The sequence below is a fragment of the Lontra canadensis genome, unplaced genomic scaffold (assembly GCF_010015895.1).
Source record: "Lontra canadensis isolate GAN:19392208 unplaced genomic scaffold, GSC_riverotter_1.0 scaffold5, whole genome shotgun sequence".
Lineage (NCBI taxonomy): Eukaryota > Metazoa > Chordata > Mammalia > Carnivora > Mustelidae > Lontra > Lontra canadensis.
The window spans coordinates 38,363,356-38,381,137 of record NW_022630999.1 but is presented as its reverse complement, the minus strand read 5'-3'; the positions used below and the strand labels follow the sequence as shown (position 1 = coordinate 38,381,137).

Genomic DNA, 17,782 nt, shown 5'->3' with positions numbered 1-17,782 from the left:
CTCTTGGAATTGAGTTGGCATTTCTTAACATGGCCCAGAAGGCCCTACTACTATTCTAGATTCATCGTGCTATTCTCCCCTTGCTCTCTACATTCCAATCTTACTAGCTTGTTCTATGTTCCTTAAACTCACTAAATAACTTCCTGCCTCAGGGCCCTTGAACATGCCATTTTTAATTTTTTTGGAAAACTCTGCCCTATGTGTCTGGCTAACACCAGTACTGGTTTTTTGTTTTTAATTTTTTTAAAATTTTATTTATTTATTTGACAGAGAGATCACAAGTAGGCAGAGAGGCAGGCAGAGAGAGAGGAGGAAGCAGGCTCATCGCGTAGCAGAGAGCCTGACACGGGGCTCCATCCCAGGACCCTGGGATCACGACCTGAGCTAAAGGCAGAGGCTTTAACCCACTGAGCCACCCAGTCACCCCTCTTTGTTTTAAAGATTTTATTTATTTATTTATTTGAGAGAGAGAACGTGAGTGGGGGGTGGAGGGGGTGGGGCAGAGGCAGAGGGAGTAGCAGATGCCCCACTCAGCAGGAAGTCCATGTGGAACTCCATCCCGGGACCCTGAGTTGAAGGCAGGTGCTTAACCGACTGAGCCACCCAGGTTCCCCACCAGCACTTCTTAGCTCAGCTGAAGTATCACTTCTTCAGAGAGGCCACTGCGGGTCCCTCAAAATAGATTAGGTGCTCCTATTTTGTGCACTTCTCCTTTCCTTCAGAGCATTTATTTTAATTGTGATTATATGTTACTTATGCGATTATTTGTTTAGGGTCAATCTCTTCACAGTGAGCTCTGTGAGGGCAGGGGCCATGTTGGTCTTATTCACTGAAGTTTTCCCAATGAGCCAGGCACCCAGAAGGCATTTTGTAAGTATCTATTGCCTGGATGAATATGACTTGACCAGATCTTGCCTGCATCTGCTTTTTTCTCCTCTCTGGATAGGGCTCCTTGTAGCAAGGCTGTGTGTGTGTCTCTCCTCAAAATGAACTGAGGTCTGACTTCTGTAGGCCATCCTGCCCAAGTTGTCTAGCCAAGTGGAATACAGGAAAAGCAGATGTTTTTCTTCCTTTAAATACTGTATGTTAAAATTCCTAGCATTCATAGTTTCAAAATAAGAGGCAATAATTCACAAATACCAGGAAAACTGATGGCATAAAGCAATTTGCAATTTTGCTGAGGCTCACACTTGAGCTGCATGGCTGTGGAACTGAGGTGCGGTGGGACTGCTACTCTCAGCCAGAGAACGTGAGCTTATCTGGCAGCCTAGCATCTACGCCTCCACGGGGCTGCTCTGCCTTCTTTGGAAATATTTACCAAGTATGGGGCTTCAGGTTATAGTTTTCCCCGTGCAAAAGTAGTTTAACCATGTACAGAGAGTTTAGAAAACAGGGAGTTGGAAATTCCTTAAACTCTCACCTTCTAATCTCATCCAGTGATTTCATGGAACAATAATTCCTTCCAAGTGTGTTTTCACTGCACACAGACTTTGGCAACAGACCTAGGTTTGAATCCTAGCTCTGCACATACTCTTCTCTCAGCCTTTTGTTTCCCCTTCTATGAAAAGGGGATGATACCTTCACCAGGTAACTGAATTACATACGCCAGGGTGTGTGAATTTCCCTAGCCTTTCTTCTCTTCTTTAGGGGAACATGTTAAGATGTTCCCCTAAACAAAGGACAAGCTTGGGCTGCCCAACCTCTTCCCTTCTTCTCCTTGCTGCGGAGCTGGACAACTCAGGCTGACCCAAAATGCCTTCAACGATGTCCTTGGACCACTTGCAGAGGGCAGGGATGACTAAGGAGCCCTTGCAGTTAAAAGCCTACTGACAGGGATACTGATGATTTCAGGGTACCATTTAGCTGTCTTCTTAGGAGGACACTGTTTCCAAACTATTGGCTCTAAATATTTTTTCTCCTTCTTAACTTTTGGTCTCCAAAGAAAGTGGAGAGGATGGTAAGGCTTAAATAGCATTGGAACACACCTATTTATTCTTGGCCAAGGTACACTGGTCTAAGGCTTTCCTCTCCCTTGTTAGAAGCATAAAAATATTCTGGAATGAAAGTGGATCCCATGTCCATGTTAAGTCACTATTGCCCAAGGACCAGCTGTATTCCCTGGGAAGCAAAACAGAAGTAAACAAGGAGTGTTAAAGGTGAACTTTCAATGAAACCAGTCTGCTTTAATATTAACCTTTCTGTTTGTTTTCCAAAAGAACAATTATGTAAACATTGATGAGGTTAAGTACAACATGGAATTTGCCTCTGGGGCTTTGCTCTGAGAAGGACATGTACCTTTCTTTGAGGGTGCTAAAAAATGCACAAACAACACAACCACAAATGTCATGGCCTTGAAAATGCACTTTCAAGTTTTAGTTACAAGAGCCTGAAATGTAAAGATCTCGTAGCTTACTCTGGGCTGAGCAAATAGGCAGTCTGAGATTTCACTAACACCAACTGAGCGCTCACTATTTTTTCTCACATCTATTAACAATCAGTCTTGAAAAGTTCTATATTACCATGCCCACTCCACAGAAGAAAATGAGGTTTAGAGACATAAAGTTAGCAGAGTGAGTGGTAGAGTTGGGATTCAAACCCAGACCTTCTGTCTTAAATTCAGTGATGTATTTTTTTAATTTCTCTACAACAGCTTCCTCAGTTCTAGGCCCAAAAGGGCATAAGGGCCATTGTACCTTCCCCAGTGCCATTACTGAGCTAAAATCAAACTCAACATGATGATGGCAAGTAAATATAAAATGTGGGGGCACCTGGGTGGCTCAGTGGGTTAAAGCCTCTGCCTTCGGCTCGGGTCATGATCCCAGGGTTCTGGGATCGAGCCCCGAGTCGGGCTCTCTGCTTGGTGGAGAGCTTGCTTCCTCCTCTCTCTCTCTGCCTACTTGTAATCTCTGTCAAATAAATAAATTAAAAAATATATATATATAAAATGTGGATTATATAGAAATGCATAAAATTTACATATAGTCACATATAAATATGTACTGTCCCTCCTCACTGTTTGAGAAGAAGTTGAACATTGTGCCCTTCTACCTCTCAATACTTCACTCCGGATTTCCTAAGACTGAGGACATTTATTTTCATAGCCAGGTTTGTTATCAAGAATAGGAAATTTAGTATTAGTATAATATTATTTAATCTATTTAAATTTCATCAGTCGTCCCAATAACATACTTCATAGCTTCTTTTCCCTGGTTCAGGAGCCCATCCAGGATCATGTTTTGCATTTAGTATTAATGAGCCTTAGTTTCTTTCTAATTTGGAACAGTTTCTTGGTCTGTCTTTGTTTTTAAGACACTGGCACTTTTGAAGAGCACAAACCAATTATTTTATAGAAGGTGTCTCCCGTGGGAATTTGTCTGATGCTTCTTTGTGACTAGATTCAGGTCATGGATTTTTGGCAAGAACACTGCTTAAGTGAGGACGCGTCCTTCTCAGGACATCACATTGAGAGGAATGTGTTTTCTCCCCTAAAAAGTTACTATCTTTTGGGGCATGTGGGTGGCTCAGTTGGTTAAGCACCTGACTTGGTTTCAGCCCTGACTCATGGGATCGAGCCCCACTTTGGGCTCCGTGCTTAGCAGGGAGTCTGCCGGAGATTCTCTCTCTACTTGCCTTGCTCATGTGTGCTCTCAAGTAAATAAAAATATCTGTTAAAAAAAAAAAGTTACTATTTTTCCTTTTGGAATTAATAATTACATCAGTAATTGGGAATAGGGGTCTTATTAATCTTTGGCTAATAAAATCATTCTCATTTGAAGCAGCTATTCCATTATTACCCTGGTCAATATTCACTTCCTGAGTGTTAATTAGTCTAACCCTCCTGGACCCCCCTTGATCACTGGCTCCGCCTGGGACTGGAGCAAAGCCACTTTCACAGTCTGTAGAGCGTCTTACAACTTCGGCGAGGTGTATGCTTTTTCCTTCCCACTGATTGGCTCTGGGTTTGTATCCTACTGACCGATGTTTATAATGTCCACAGTCACTGAGCAAACAACCCAACAATGACGTAGCAGTGACGGGTCAGGGTAAAATGCTAGGTCTAATCAGGTCACTACAAAGTACTTATGGTATGATGGCTGCTGCTTGCCGGTACAGCCTAATTGCAAGGACCACCAAATCATCTGCCATGAAAAATGTACGTGATTTCTTCTGTTTTAGAGCAATGATTCCAAAGAAGTCATTCCTTGCTCCTACAGTTATAACCAAGGAACGATGCTTTCCTTAGGCTAACAAATTAGAATCCCCTGTGTAACTTCAATTCATGACAGTGGCCACTGTGAGACTCCCCTACAATTTCGGCTGCTTACCTCTTAACACATGCTGATAGCTGGACAACAGGAACTGCAGGTGCTCAACCAGCTCGTCCCACGTCTGCCACTGGGTTTTGTCCGACTGTGGAGAAGTGAAAGCAGTTGGTAGGGGGTGCCTTCTTCAGTTACATGCTCAAGGGTGAGGGGGAAGGTGTTCTAGGCCTGCCGAAGGCAGGGAAGCTCGTACCTGACACTTGAGCAGTGATGTGGAATTGTTCAGAAAGTAGAGGGCCTGGGCCAGAGACAAGGGCAGGCGGGTGGGCGTCTCGCAGCTATGGAGGAATATGATTTCTAACACTTTGCAGCGCAGAAGATGGCTTTCCATGGTAGTAAAGAACATCTCCCTGAGTGGGGAAGAGAAAGAGGGTTAACCACCACCTCTGTCACTTCGAGGAATACACACCACAGTTCCCTCTGAAAGCTCTAACCTTTGCCCTAAACCAGAAGGCCAAGAAGGAATATGATAGAGACCTACAAATTTGCAAACCTTGTGAACAGGACAGAGGTGGGTTTGTTCATGAATTAACAACTGCCAGAAGGAGGGAAGGGTCCTTGATATTTGGAAAAGAAAAGTTTAGGACACATTAAAAAGATTAACTTCATATTAGCAGAGAATTAATACTGGGAATAAATGTTTCTAAATGTCCACAATGTGCCAGACACTGTTTGGCACAGCAAAGAATATGAAGTAAAAGAAGGCATTTCTCTCAAAAAGCTGACTGTTGACCAGAGGCAAAAGGTATGCAGTGGGAACTGAAATAAAGTGCAGGCCCGGGCACGTGGGCTGCCTGTGGTGCTCCAGAGATACGCACAGGAGAGAGTACATTTGGTCGGGGGACCAGAAGGGGCCTTCTAACGGAGGAAGAGGCACGGGATGGTGGTCTAGGAGGAGAAAAGGCTCAAGGCAGGAGGCATTTAACCAGAGGGGGAAAAGTCTGGACAAAAAGAAATAAGTAAAAAAAAATACACAGCTGTGGGCATTGCACCTTCTTAAATTTCAAGTCTAGGACTTGAGAGTCCCAGAGGGACTCTTGCCCTTGACTTTGTCACTTTACCCAGTGCAGGACTTGACCAGCAAGTGGTGGGCTGAAGTATATTCAGTATATCCTGAACCTCAGAGAGGAAGAGCTACAAAACTGCAGCTGTGCTTCAGGAAGGTTAATCAAGCTCATTGTTCTAGGGTCTTTTAATTACTTTTTTTCTTAAAGTAGGCTCTATGCCTGGCTCGGAGCTTGAACCCCTGACCCCAAGATCAACACCTGAGCTGAGATCCAGAGTAAGTTGCCTAACTAACTGACTGAGCCACCCAGGTGGTCCTCAAGCTCCTTGTTCTAAAAGCAATGTTAGCTTCCAAAGGAATGTTAGAAATCGTGCATCTCTGGACTGCCCGAAGGTGTAAGCTTAAAGGTCTGTTTTTCAGTCCTTGTCGGGTCTACTAGTCATAGCAGTTCCAGGAGCAGATAGCTTGTGAGCACATAAGGAGGTGCAGTGATGAGGAACAGAGCTAGCCCTGATCCAAGAGGTTTTTTTCCTATAACATCTTGCCCCTTTGTAGTTTTGCAACATCTGGAAAAATAAGGGGTTCTTTGTGCCACTGCCATTTACAAAAATGATAAATCGTAAAGTTTCTATTCATTTCTCTTTTCTCCCTTTCCCTTTGCTTTTGCACCAAGCACATATATTATTTGTAGAAAAGCAAAGTTTATAAAGCAAAATGAGTATTTTTAACCTTTCCCTCTTACTATTCAAATTTTTTGAAAAGTCTACAATTTTGTGAAAATCCATTTGATTTCTTTAATGATGCAAAAACCACTGTATACTTTCTCTGACAAATCTAACTCACAACCGCAAGATCAAGACCTAGACTGAGATTTGCAAGATATTCCCCAAATTCTTTTTAAATTTCAATTTCTAGGGGCACATGGGTGGCTAAGTTGGTTAAGCATCCAGCTCTTGGTTTTGGTTCAGGTCATGATCTTGTGGGTTGTGGGATTGAGGCCCACACTGGGCTCCATGTCCAGCGAGAAGTCTGCTTGAGATTCTCTCCCTTTACCTCTCCCCCTACTTGTGTGCTCTTGCTCTCTCTCTCAAATAAATAAATGAAATCTTAAAAAAAAAAAAAAAGTCACATTTCGGGGCACCTGGGTGGCTCATTGGGTTAAAGTCTCTGCCTTTGGCTCAAGTCATGATCCCAGGGTTCTGGGATAAAGCCCCCAGTTGGGCTTTCTGTTCAGTGGGGAGCCTGCTTCCCCCTCTCTCTCTGCCTGCCTCTCTGCCCACTTGTGATCTCTCTCAAATAAATAAAATCTTTTTTAAAAAAAGTCAAATTTCTATTCTGTATTTGGCCTATTTCTCTCACAGGACGGTTTTTCTATTCAATAACCTTTTATTTCAAACTGTATTTTCTCTTCTAATTTTATTTCCAGTGCCTGTGTTTGTCTTAGTTTTTTTTTTTTTTTTTAAGATTTTATTTATTTATTTGAGAGATAGAGATCACAAGTAGGCAGAGAGACAGGCAGAAAGAGGAGGAAGCAGGCTCCCTGCTGAGCAGACAGCCCAATGCGGGGCTCGATCCCAGATCCCGGGGATCATGACCCAAGCAAAAGCAGAGGCTTTAACCCACTGAGCCACCCTGGCACCCCGTTTTTCTTAGTTTTATAATCCACAGGTGGCAAACTCAGAGATCTACAAAGGACAAAAAAGTAATTTTAGTGCATTGGCCATAGTAGGAAATGGAGTTACAAAATCCATAGCAATTCAAATTTGAGTTTCAAAAACAAGATATAGAGGAAGGCCAACGTCCAGATGTACAGAATACTTGGCATTGGATTTACCCTCCTGTCATAAACAATTATAAAACTGGAGAAATATATGCAATAATCATTTTCAGGCATTGGACCAGCTGCTTTAAAGTACTGTTGTTCTTAAAAGGGAAACAAAAGGGGCAAACCCCACATTTATCCCAGATTTCTTATGGGGGGTACTTTCTAAGGCAGAGGAAAGTGTGGGTCCCAAACACAAAGCAGTGGGCTTGCTGGGCAGAGCAAAAAGAGACTGATGGTCAAGACAGCTGAGGCTGGAATTAGTGGAGGAGGAACTCGGTAAGTGTGTGTAAAGGGGCCCTTGGCACATGTGCAGGAGGAAGCTCAAAAACCTGAGAGAGAACAGCAACTGGAAGGGTGGGAGCCGAGAGGAGATTTGGAGATCTTCCAGTGCGAAGAGACATGGGGGTTTCGGTGAGCCAGAGTGGAGAAACCTCACTGAACACCTCGGGCCTCCAGTTGAGGCCCCAAAAGGACTAGGCCTCAAGACTCAAGCCCTTTAATAAGGGCTGCTTTAGAAGCACCCTTACAAATCCTAGAAACAAGCCTCAACAGGAGAAAACTAATCTGCCAACAAACTGATCGCCCGCCAGAATAAAACTCAACACTCTTTTAAAAAAACAGGCAGCAAATTTCAGACCCTCAACAACACAGCATTTATAATGTCCGGCATAGAACAAAAAAATATTAGCCAAGGGAAAAAGCAGGAAAATAGGACCCATAACCAGGAGGAAAATGTCCAGAGAAACAAACAAACAAACAAATATCCAGAGATGTTGGAATTAGTAGACAAGGCTTTTAGAACAGCTATTATAGACATGTTCAAGAGTAACCAGCCAACCAACAGACCAAGACGTATATAATGAGTGACTAGGTAGGGACTATCAGCAGAAAGAAACAGAAACTATAAAAATGAACCAACTGGAAACTCCAGATCTGTAAAATACAATATCTGAAATGGGGGGGGGGATGACCACTGGATAGGCTTAACAGCAAATTGGGCACTGTGAAATAAAAGGTCAGGAATCCTGAAGTCTGTTCAAACTGAAATAGAGAAAAAAAATCAAAGACAAAACAATAGAAAACATCAGAACCTTAGTGATCTGTGGAACAGTGTCAAGCAACCCAACATACATGTACTCGAACCCCTGGAATAAGGTAGGAGTTTGGGGCAAAAAAACCATGGCCAAAATGTTTCACAATTTGGTGAAAAGTATCAGGTCACAGATTTAAGAAACTTAATAAACCCCAAGCAGAATAAATGTAAAGAAAACTACATGTAGGTATCATAATCAAATTGTTGAAAATCAAAAACAGAGCAGCCAGATAAAAAAGACACAGGACATATGGGGAAACAACAGCAAGATATTCTAATAACTTCTCATTAGCAAGCCAGGAGGAGATGGAACATCTTTAAAATAAATAAAGAGGGATGCCTGGATGGCTCAGCCGGGTAAGCGTCTGCCTTCAGCTCAGGTCACGATTCCAGGATCTTGGGATCGAGTCCCGCATCAGCCTCCTTGCTCAGTGGGAAGCCGCTTCTCCCTCTGCCCCTTCATACTTTTCACCAAATGCTTATCCCATCTTCTCTATCCTTCTCTGTCTTTCAACTGTTTTCTCTGAACTACCTGAGAGTAAGTTGTAGACATGATGCCCATTCACCCCTAAATACTTCAGTGTATAAGTCTGAAAAACAAGGACATTCTCTTAGATAACCAGACACAATGATCAAAATGAGGAAATTAACTTTACTACAATTCCCTACTATTTTATTATCCACAGATGTAAAGCAGATTGTTTTCATTGTCCCCGTGATGCTATTTATAGCAAAAGAAAATCGCAGATTACACATTGCATTCAGTTGTCTGCTTTTGTAAGTCCTTTGATCTGGGACAGTTCTCCAGTTTTACTTTGTCTTTTAGGACACTGACATTTTTAAAAAGTGCAGTTCGGTGTTTTCATAGAATATTTCTCATTTGGGATTTGTCTGATATTGCTCCACGATTAGACTGAGGTTACACATTTTTGTATAACCATTTTGTACTGTAAGAACTATATTTTGTTTTTCTCAGTGCATCATATTAAAAGGGAGATGATGCCAACTTGTCGCATTGTTGGTGTTAACTTTGAACACTTAGTGACGAAGGTAGTGCCTTCACCATAAAGTTATTACTGTTCCTATTATAATTAATGAGTATCTTGTGGCAATATGAGATTATGAAAATACCTTGGTACTCCACGAACTTGCACCATTTTAATATCCACTCACACCTGAATGAACTATCATGATGCTTATCAAATGGCATTTTTTCTGAACTCATGATTTCTTCTTACGTTTATTAGTGGGCTTTCAACTGAAAGGAAGAGCGTCCCTTCTCTTCCTTCCTTCTTGTATTAGAACCGTAATTTCTTATTTAATAGTTTATTGTCTTTTATTGTCCATATTTATTTTGATGCTAAATTATCCCAGATTTGGTCAGCAGAAGCCCTTTAACTTGACATGTTCTGAACATTCTTTGAACATTTTTTTACTTTCTTAGCATGAGATGTTCCGGGTTCATCTTGTACTTTTCCCTACCTCACCTGTGCAAATATCCTTTTCTTCAAGGAACTCTGGTTCCTTTTAGTGTAAACTGGTATTTAGAAACAAATTCTGGGTACAAGGTGAGCTTATAAGGTGTAATTATTTCTATACTCTCTCAATGGGTTGTAGTAGGAACAAGATGTATGAATAAATAAATTCCTTTATTTACCTATATTTATTAGAAACCCCAAATTCATATTATCTCCAATCCCAATCCAGCACCACTGGGTTCCTTCTATCCTTCCCCCTTTTCATATGCGTAATTCTCTTCTCTGACAGTGAGAAACCTGGTTCTCATTATCCACAATACATTTATTTGTTTAATCCTAAAATACACATAAGGTAGTTTTTGAATTGTTAACTCATACCTCTGTGAAAAAGAAATCCACTAACTAGAGTTCAATATTTATTTACAGTTCATTTTCTCTTTAGCCTGAGAATACTCAGTCCAAATACTGTGTTTTAAGTTACTTGGACAGGTTAGTGGTTGCCAGGGATTGGGGAAGATGGATGGTGTGGCCATAAAAGGAAAGGGTTCCCTGTGGTGATGGAACAGTTTTGTATATCTGGATTGTGCTGGTAGTTATATGAATCTACACGTGCGATCACACTGCACACAGATGAGTGCATATAAAATGGGTGAAATCGGTATATGTTCTATGGATTCTACCAATGTTAATTTCCTGTTGGTGATACTGTACCATAGTAATGTATGATGGGATCACTGGGAAAAAACAGGGTGAAGGTACATAGATTTCCCTGTATTAGTTTTTGCAGCTTCCTATGAATCCATAATTATTTAAAAATAAAAACTGAAAAAAAAAAAGTTACTTGGGCTTGTTCTCCCTCATACCCCTTCCCTTACCCCAGTTATGTTATTTATTAAAGCACAGGTTAATTTGCATCTGTAGTAAATGTTAGGCCCTCCCTTGATAGATCTTTCAACTCCCTTGTTGATTTATTTTCCTTTTTTGAGACTATAAACACTTACATGTTCTCAAATTCTAAAAGTTGTAATTATACAAAGAAGTACACCTGGAAGTATTATGCCATCATTAGCACCATCACCACTTCGGCCCAGTACCTTTTCTCCTTTCCAGGCCATTCTCATGTACCCCTTGTATGTAGGCAACTTGATTAGTCTGCCATTTATCTAAACTTTGTTTCTTTTTTCACAGCTGATCATAATTATGTACATGTTTAAATGCTTTCATACAAAAAGATACTCATATTGACTATACATATTCTTTTGTATTTTACTTTTTTGACTTAAGAATATGTTTTGGAGGGACGCCTGGGTGGCTCAGTTGGTTAAGCAACTGCCTTCGGCTCAGGTCATGATCCTGGAGTCCCGGGATCGAGTCCCACATCGGGCTCCCTGCTTGGCAGTGAGTCTGCTCTCCCTCTGAACTCTCCACTCTCACACTCTGTCTCTCAAATAAATAAATAAATAAACTTAAAAAAAAAAGAAAAACAATATGTTTTGGAATCAGTTCAGAAATTTTACTCCTATTAAAAAAAAATTTTTTTTTTTTTACAGCTGTGTAATACTCCACTGTGCTGATATACCATAGATATTCAACCACTGCCCTATGGGTGGGCATTTGGGTAGTTTCTAATATTTTACAATTACAAATAATGCTGTAGTGAATATCCTACATATTGTATTCTCATACTGTTAGAAGGGTGTCTTCAGGGCAAATTCCTAGAAATGAGATTGCTGGGTCAAGAGGTAAATGTACATTTAATTTTCCTGATAGGTTTGTACCACTTTGCATTCCTATCAGCAATATGTATCTGCTTTCTTAAAACCTCTCTGATGGAATGTATTTATTGTTCTTCAAAATTCTTACTATTTGGATAGGTGAGAAATGGCATCTCACAGTTTTAATTTATATTTCTTTAAAGATGGATGAAGTTGAGCATTATAAGAAAAGGACATAATAGGTCAATATCTCTATAAACACAGATATAAAAGTTCTTAACAAAATATTAGTAAATGGAATCTGTCAATACACAAAAAGGGTAACATATCACAATGAAGTATAATTTCTTTATACCAGAAATGGAAGATTTAGGAAATTAATCAGGGTAATTAACCACATCAATGGAATAAAGGAGAAAAATTATGATTATCTCAACAGGTGCAGAAAATATTGTATTACACAAATTTCAATACCTATTCTTCGTAAAAACACTCCACTCAGTAAACTAGAAACAGAAGGAAGCTTCCTCAATCCGACAGAGGACCCCTATGAAATGTCAACAGCTAACATTATACTTACTGGTCAAAGACTGAATGTTTCCCCCCTAAGAGCAGGAATAAGGCAAGGATGTCTGCTCTTATCACTTCTTCAACATTCTATTGGATTACTTGTCCATATAATAAGGCAGGAAAAAAAAAAGGCATATAGATTGGAAAGGAAGATGTTAAACTGTTTTTATTTGCAGATAATATGATTGTGTATGTAGAAAATCCCAAGAAAACCACAAAAAAATTCCTAGTAGATATAATAAGTGAATTTGGCAAGGCTTCAGGGTTTCCATGTACTTTCAATAAGCCACTGGAAAATAATAGGTCACATGGGTTATGCATTTGTCAAAATCCATGGAATACTTATGTAAATTAGTCATATGATTTAATCATATGTACATTTACCTAAACTTAATAAAATTTTATTTTTAAAAATTTTTTTAAAAAAGATCATTTATTTACTTGACAGAGAGATCACAAGTAGGCAGAGAGGCAGGCAGAGAGAGAGGGGAGGAAGCAGGCTCCCTATAGAGCAGAGAGCCCGATGCGGGGCTCGATCCCAGGACCCTGGGACCATGACCTGAGCCGAAGGCAGAGGCTTTAACCCACTGAGCCACTCAGGTGCCCCAAAACTTAATAAAATTTTAAATAAACCAAGGCAAAGTGTATATAAAGTATATTCTAGTATAATTTGGGTGCTTGCCAATTTGCCCTGAGTTTTTTATTTATTTATTTTTTAAAAAAATATTTTATTTATTTATTTGACAGAGATCACAAGTAGGCAGAGAGGCAGGCAGAGAGAGAGAGGAAGGGAAGCAGGCTCCCTGCTGAGCAGAGAGCCTGACGTGGGGCTCGATCCTAGGACCCCGAGACCATGACCTGAGCCGAAGGCAGAGGCTTAACCCACTGAGCCACACAGGTGCCCTGCCCTGAGTTTTAAAATAGGGCCAGGCTTTATTTAAATTATTTTTGTCAATGTTAAGTCTCAATGTGTTTATAGTTACCCATTCCTTAGATTTCCCATCTCTCGTAAGAATCTGGGCTTCAATGAACAGTATGGGATTGGACCCAAATGAAATATTCATGACAAAGTGACAGAACAAGCATGACATTTATGTACACTTCTTTTGGTCTGACTACTATAGCACATTTCTTCCTTTGAATACTGAATTTGGGATTAAAAAGTCCTGGCTTTAAATTTGGATTATGAATCTAATTAGCTATGCAAACTTGGATTAATTGTATCACAATTTTGAGTATTTTTCTAATTTGTTCAACAGGAATAATATCATAGTTTCATGAAAATATGAGAGTTTTATGTGACAATGACAGCCACACAGCAGAGACCCAATAAATGTTTTTCTTAATCTTAGTGGGGGTATTTTCATTAAATCTCTATTACAGTACTATATAATTTGACATTTTCTTCTACTAGAGGAACCTGAACTATATAATAGTCTTGGCTGCCAACTGGGAGTTTAGGGGATGGGTATGAGAAGTCTAACATAGAGCTGACGGTGATAACTTCCCTGAGGGTCACTATTATATAGTGGCTTTCTCATAGTTATTTCCTGTGCTAGCAACTATTCATGAATTCATATTCATTTATTTTCCTCTATAGATTCTAAAATTACTGGTTAAAAGGAGGAATCATTGGTTAGAACTCTGTTTCTTTATCTCCTAAGAACTCTGTTTCTTAATCTCCTAAGGGAATACTTTATACTAATTCATTGGTAGAGAAACTGGGTTCTGTAAGGGCCTGGTTGGCCAGAGGGAGCCGTTTTGTTGCAGTGAACTTAGATTGACCCTGCCCCTCCCAGAGGAACTTACTTGCAAAGCCTAGATACAAGGGTGAGTCCGGCCAGGTGAAGACATCCAATCAGAGGGGCGTGCATATATTTACTGAGGTGAGATCCCATTGGCCACCTGTGTGTGGGCAGGGCTCAACCACCCCTATAAAGGTTAGTCTGCGAGGCTGAGGCTGGGGAGGAGTAGAAGAGTCGTCAGAGGAGTAGAAGAGTCGTCAGAGCCGAGAGAGCCGTCAGAGCTCTTGTAAGAGCCATCAGAGCTCTTGTAAGAGCTGTAAGAGCCATCAGAGCTCTTGTAAGAGCTGTAAGAGCCATCAGAGCTGTAAGAGCTGTCAGAACTTGTCAGAGCCATGAGAGCCGTGAGAGCCGTGAGAGCCGCCAGCGGCCCCCGTCGCCCCAAGCCGTGGCCTCAGGGAGCGGCCTCAGGGAGCAGCCTCGCCGGAGCAGCCCCTGTCCGGGGAGCGGCCCTGTCTGGGGAGCAGCCTCATCCAGAGTGGCCATGTTGGGAGTGGCCTTGCCAGGGTCGTCGTTGTCACCTTTTCGTAAGAGACAGCCCTGACCAGTCAGTTTGATTCTTGATGCTTGGCGTGAAATAAAGCTTTGCTTGACCTTTGCTTTGTATCAGTCTCGTTCCTTTGATCACCGACTCCAACAATTGGGGGCTCATCCGGGATCAACCGACGAGAACTGAACCAGCATCGGAATTTTTGGGAAAAGCCTCCAGAGGTATTGGGATCTTGGGTATTGGGATCCTATCTGGTTGGAGCTCCAGGGTATAGCCCACCGGGGAGAAGCTGGACGCAGCCATGCTCCCCAGGGCTGGAGTGGATGCGGGGATGCCCCATCCCTCTGCTGGTAGATCGACAGGGGGTTCGAGTCCCCCTGGGTGGTCAGGGGGGTTCGAGTCCCCCTAAGTGGTCGGGGGGTTCGGGTCCTCTTAAGTGGTTGGGGGGTTCGAGTCCTCCTAGGCAGTTGGGGGATAAAGAAAGCCCCCACCAGTGGCAGGTTCTGGGTAAGAATCGGTTCTGCGGTTGTCTTTGCCTTGTTTTTTTGTTGTCTGTTGTGCTGTTTGTTGTATTTGGAGAAATGGGACAAACGGGGAGTAAGGGGCTGGTTACACCTCTAGGTCTTGTTCTTGAACATTTCAAGGATTTTCAAGGTAAAGCCACTCAGTCAGGTGACAAGGTTTACCTGGGAAAACTAAAAACACTCTGCCAATTAGAGTGGCCCACTTTCTCCACAAGGTGGCCACCAGAAGGAACATTTGCCTTGACTCAGATCTATTCTACCCTGAGTGAGGTCTTTGATCTACATCGAGACCGAATACCGTACATTGTGGCCTGGCGATATCTGATAGAAGAGCTGCCGTCATGGCTCAAGTCCCACCTTCCCCCTGCTAACAAAACCATTTCTCTCCCTCTAAGGCAGGTCAGAGCGCCAAAACCAGAACAAACAGATGAGGGGGAACCAGGGAAGAAGACCGTTCCACCTCCATCGGATATGGAGAATGTGGAATTCCCCCCCTCTTATTTGTCCTCTAAATCTGACTCTCGGTCCCATAATGCCTTTACCAGTCCACTGCATACACAGTTGGGGTCCACCTATGGGACCACCAAGCAGAGACACCGCCCTGATCCTTCCTCTTTCCTCTATCCCCCTCAGCCTCCCTTTACCTCACGGGTATTGTCCGTGCCCATGCTGCCTCTTCGTGAGGTTGCTCTACCAGATGGGAGAGGGTGGCCCTACCTAAGCTATATCCCTTTCTCCTCTTCTGACATCTATAACTGGAAGACCCAACACAAATCCTTTTCTGACCACCCTCAGGATTTAATTAGCCTCTTGGAGACTGTCTTTCTTACTCATCAACCTACCTGGGTGGATGTTCAACAGCTCCTTATGGCTCTCTTTCACGGAGGAAGAGCGGGATCACATCATGCGAGAAACCCTTAAGGTGATAAGCGAGAGACTTGGCAGGGACCTTGATCCCTGCCGAATGGAGGACTACTGCCCGAGGGAGCCCCCCGACTGGGATCCAAACTCTGATGAAGGTAAGGGGAGCTTATGTTTCCACCGCCAGGCTCTACTGGGAGGCCTCCGTGCAGCTGCAAGGAGACCCATAAATTTATCTAAAATTAGTACGATGACTCAAGGTAAGAATGAGTCTCCAGGAGCTTTCCTAGAAAGGCTAATTGAAACCTATAAAATGTATAGCCCGATCGATCCTGAGGCACCCGAAAATCAGAGGGCAATGAATCTTGCTTTTGCCAGTCAGTCAGCCCCAGATATAAGGAGGAAACTTCAGAAAATTGAGGGATTTGAAGGGAAGAATCTGACTGAGTTAGTGGGAATAGCAGAAAAGGTGTTTAACAACAGGGATGCGCAAGAGGATGAAAAACAGACAAAAAAACTGGTTAAGGTTTTGGCATTACATGAGGCGGGGAGGAGACGGGTAGGGGATAGTAAATGGAAGGAAAAGCCTAAGCACAGAGAAGGCAGGCAGGAAGACTTAGATTAAGATCAGTGCGCTTACTGTAAGGAAAAAAGACATTGGGCCAGGAAGTGCTCTAAAAGGAAGACAGCAATGCTTGCCACCAGAGACTGAAGGGGCCATGGTTCGGAGCCCCTCCCCAAACCTCGGGTAAAAATTGAAGTGGAGGGGAAATCAGTTGATTTTTTGGTGGACACGGGATCCCAATTTTCATCATTACTTAAACCTATGGGAAAACTATCTGGAGAGAAGTTTGGGTACAAGGAGCAAATGGCACAGAGAGACATAAATGGAAAAGGACATAAAGAAAGGACTTTAAATTTGGCCTTGGGAGTAGTTAAACATCGATTTTTGGTCCTCCCTAATGCCCCATGTAACTTGATGGGAAGAGATCTCCTCCACAAGTTAAGAGCTGGCATTCAGTTCTTGGAAGGAGACATGACTGTAACCTTGAGACAACCCACTGTACAAGTGCTTATGGCAGCAGTAGATGAATACCTCCTTTACGAGCCAGTCTCAAAACCAGAGGAGACAAACGGGGGGAGCCTTCTCCAAATCCTACAGGACGAGTTTCCCCAGGTCTGGGCAGAAGGGAAGCCCCCTGGCTTGGCCAAGGAACAACCTCCAGTGGTGGTACAATTAAAGGCGACAGCTATGGCTCTTCGCGTTCGGCAGTACCCCCCCTTCCCCGGGAAGCAAAGGAAGGGATCAGAAAACACATTAACCGCCTCCGAGGAGACGGGATCCTAGTTCCTTGCAAATCTCCATGGAACACACCTTTGCTGCCCGTCAAAAAGGCCGAGACTGGGGAGTACCAACCCGTCCAGGACTTGCGGGAAGTTAATAAACGGGTTGAAGATATCCACCCAATGGTGCCTAACCCCTATACCCTACTCTCCCTCCTGGGCCCCAAAAGAACTGTGTATACCGTCTTAGATCTCAAGGATGCATTTTTCTGTGTATCTTTAGCAAGGGAATCTCAGCCCCTTTTGGCTTTTGAGTGGTCCGACACACAGAAAGGGTTTCAAGGCCAGCTCACCTGGACAAGACTTCCCCAAGTGTTCAAGAATTCGCCCGCTATCTTTGACCAGGCCCTACATGAGGATTTGCGTGAGTACAGAACCTCCAACCCAGGAGTCACTCTGTTACAGTACGTTGATGACTTGCTAGTAGCTGCTGAGGACTATGAGTCATGTTTGCAGGGGATGAGAGCTCTTTTACAGACTCTGCAGGAAAAAGGGTATTGGGTGTCAGCGAAGAAAGCACAGCTCTGTCAGAGCCATGCTACTTATCTAGGCTTTGATCTCCACGAGGGAGTGTGTTCACTGTCTGAGTCCAGGAAACAGGTGATCACCCGATACCCCCACCCCACCACGTCCCGACAAGTAAGGGAGTTTCTTGGGACGGTGGGCTACTGTAGGCTGTGGATACCGCGGTTTGCGGAGATTGCCCGACCTCTCTACAAACTGGCAAAAGGAGGGCTCACTATGATAGAGTG

General features: G+C 42.8%; 1 protein-coding gene across 2 annotated transcripts in view; it reads right to left on the bottom strand.

Moving 5' to 3' along the window:
• Window positions 1-17,782, bottom strand: part of SIMC1 (SUMO interacting motifs containing 1) — a 75,080-nt gene that overhangs the window by 2,746 nt on the left and 54,552 nt on the right. For both annotated transcript variants that reach the window (XM_032851856.1, XM_032851857.1), the window contains 2 exons: window positions 4,516-4,672; window positions 4,326-4,410 (listed from right to left, as the gene is read on the bottom strand). In XM_032851856.1, the coding sequence (XP_032707747.1) occupies window positions 4,326-4,410; window positions 4,516-4,672 (242 nt within the window). The remainder of the gene's footprint in view (window positions 1-4,325; window positions 4,411-4,515; window positions 4,673-17,782) is intronic.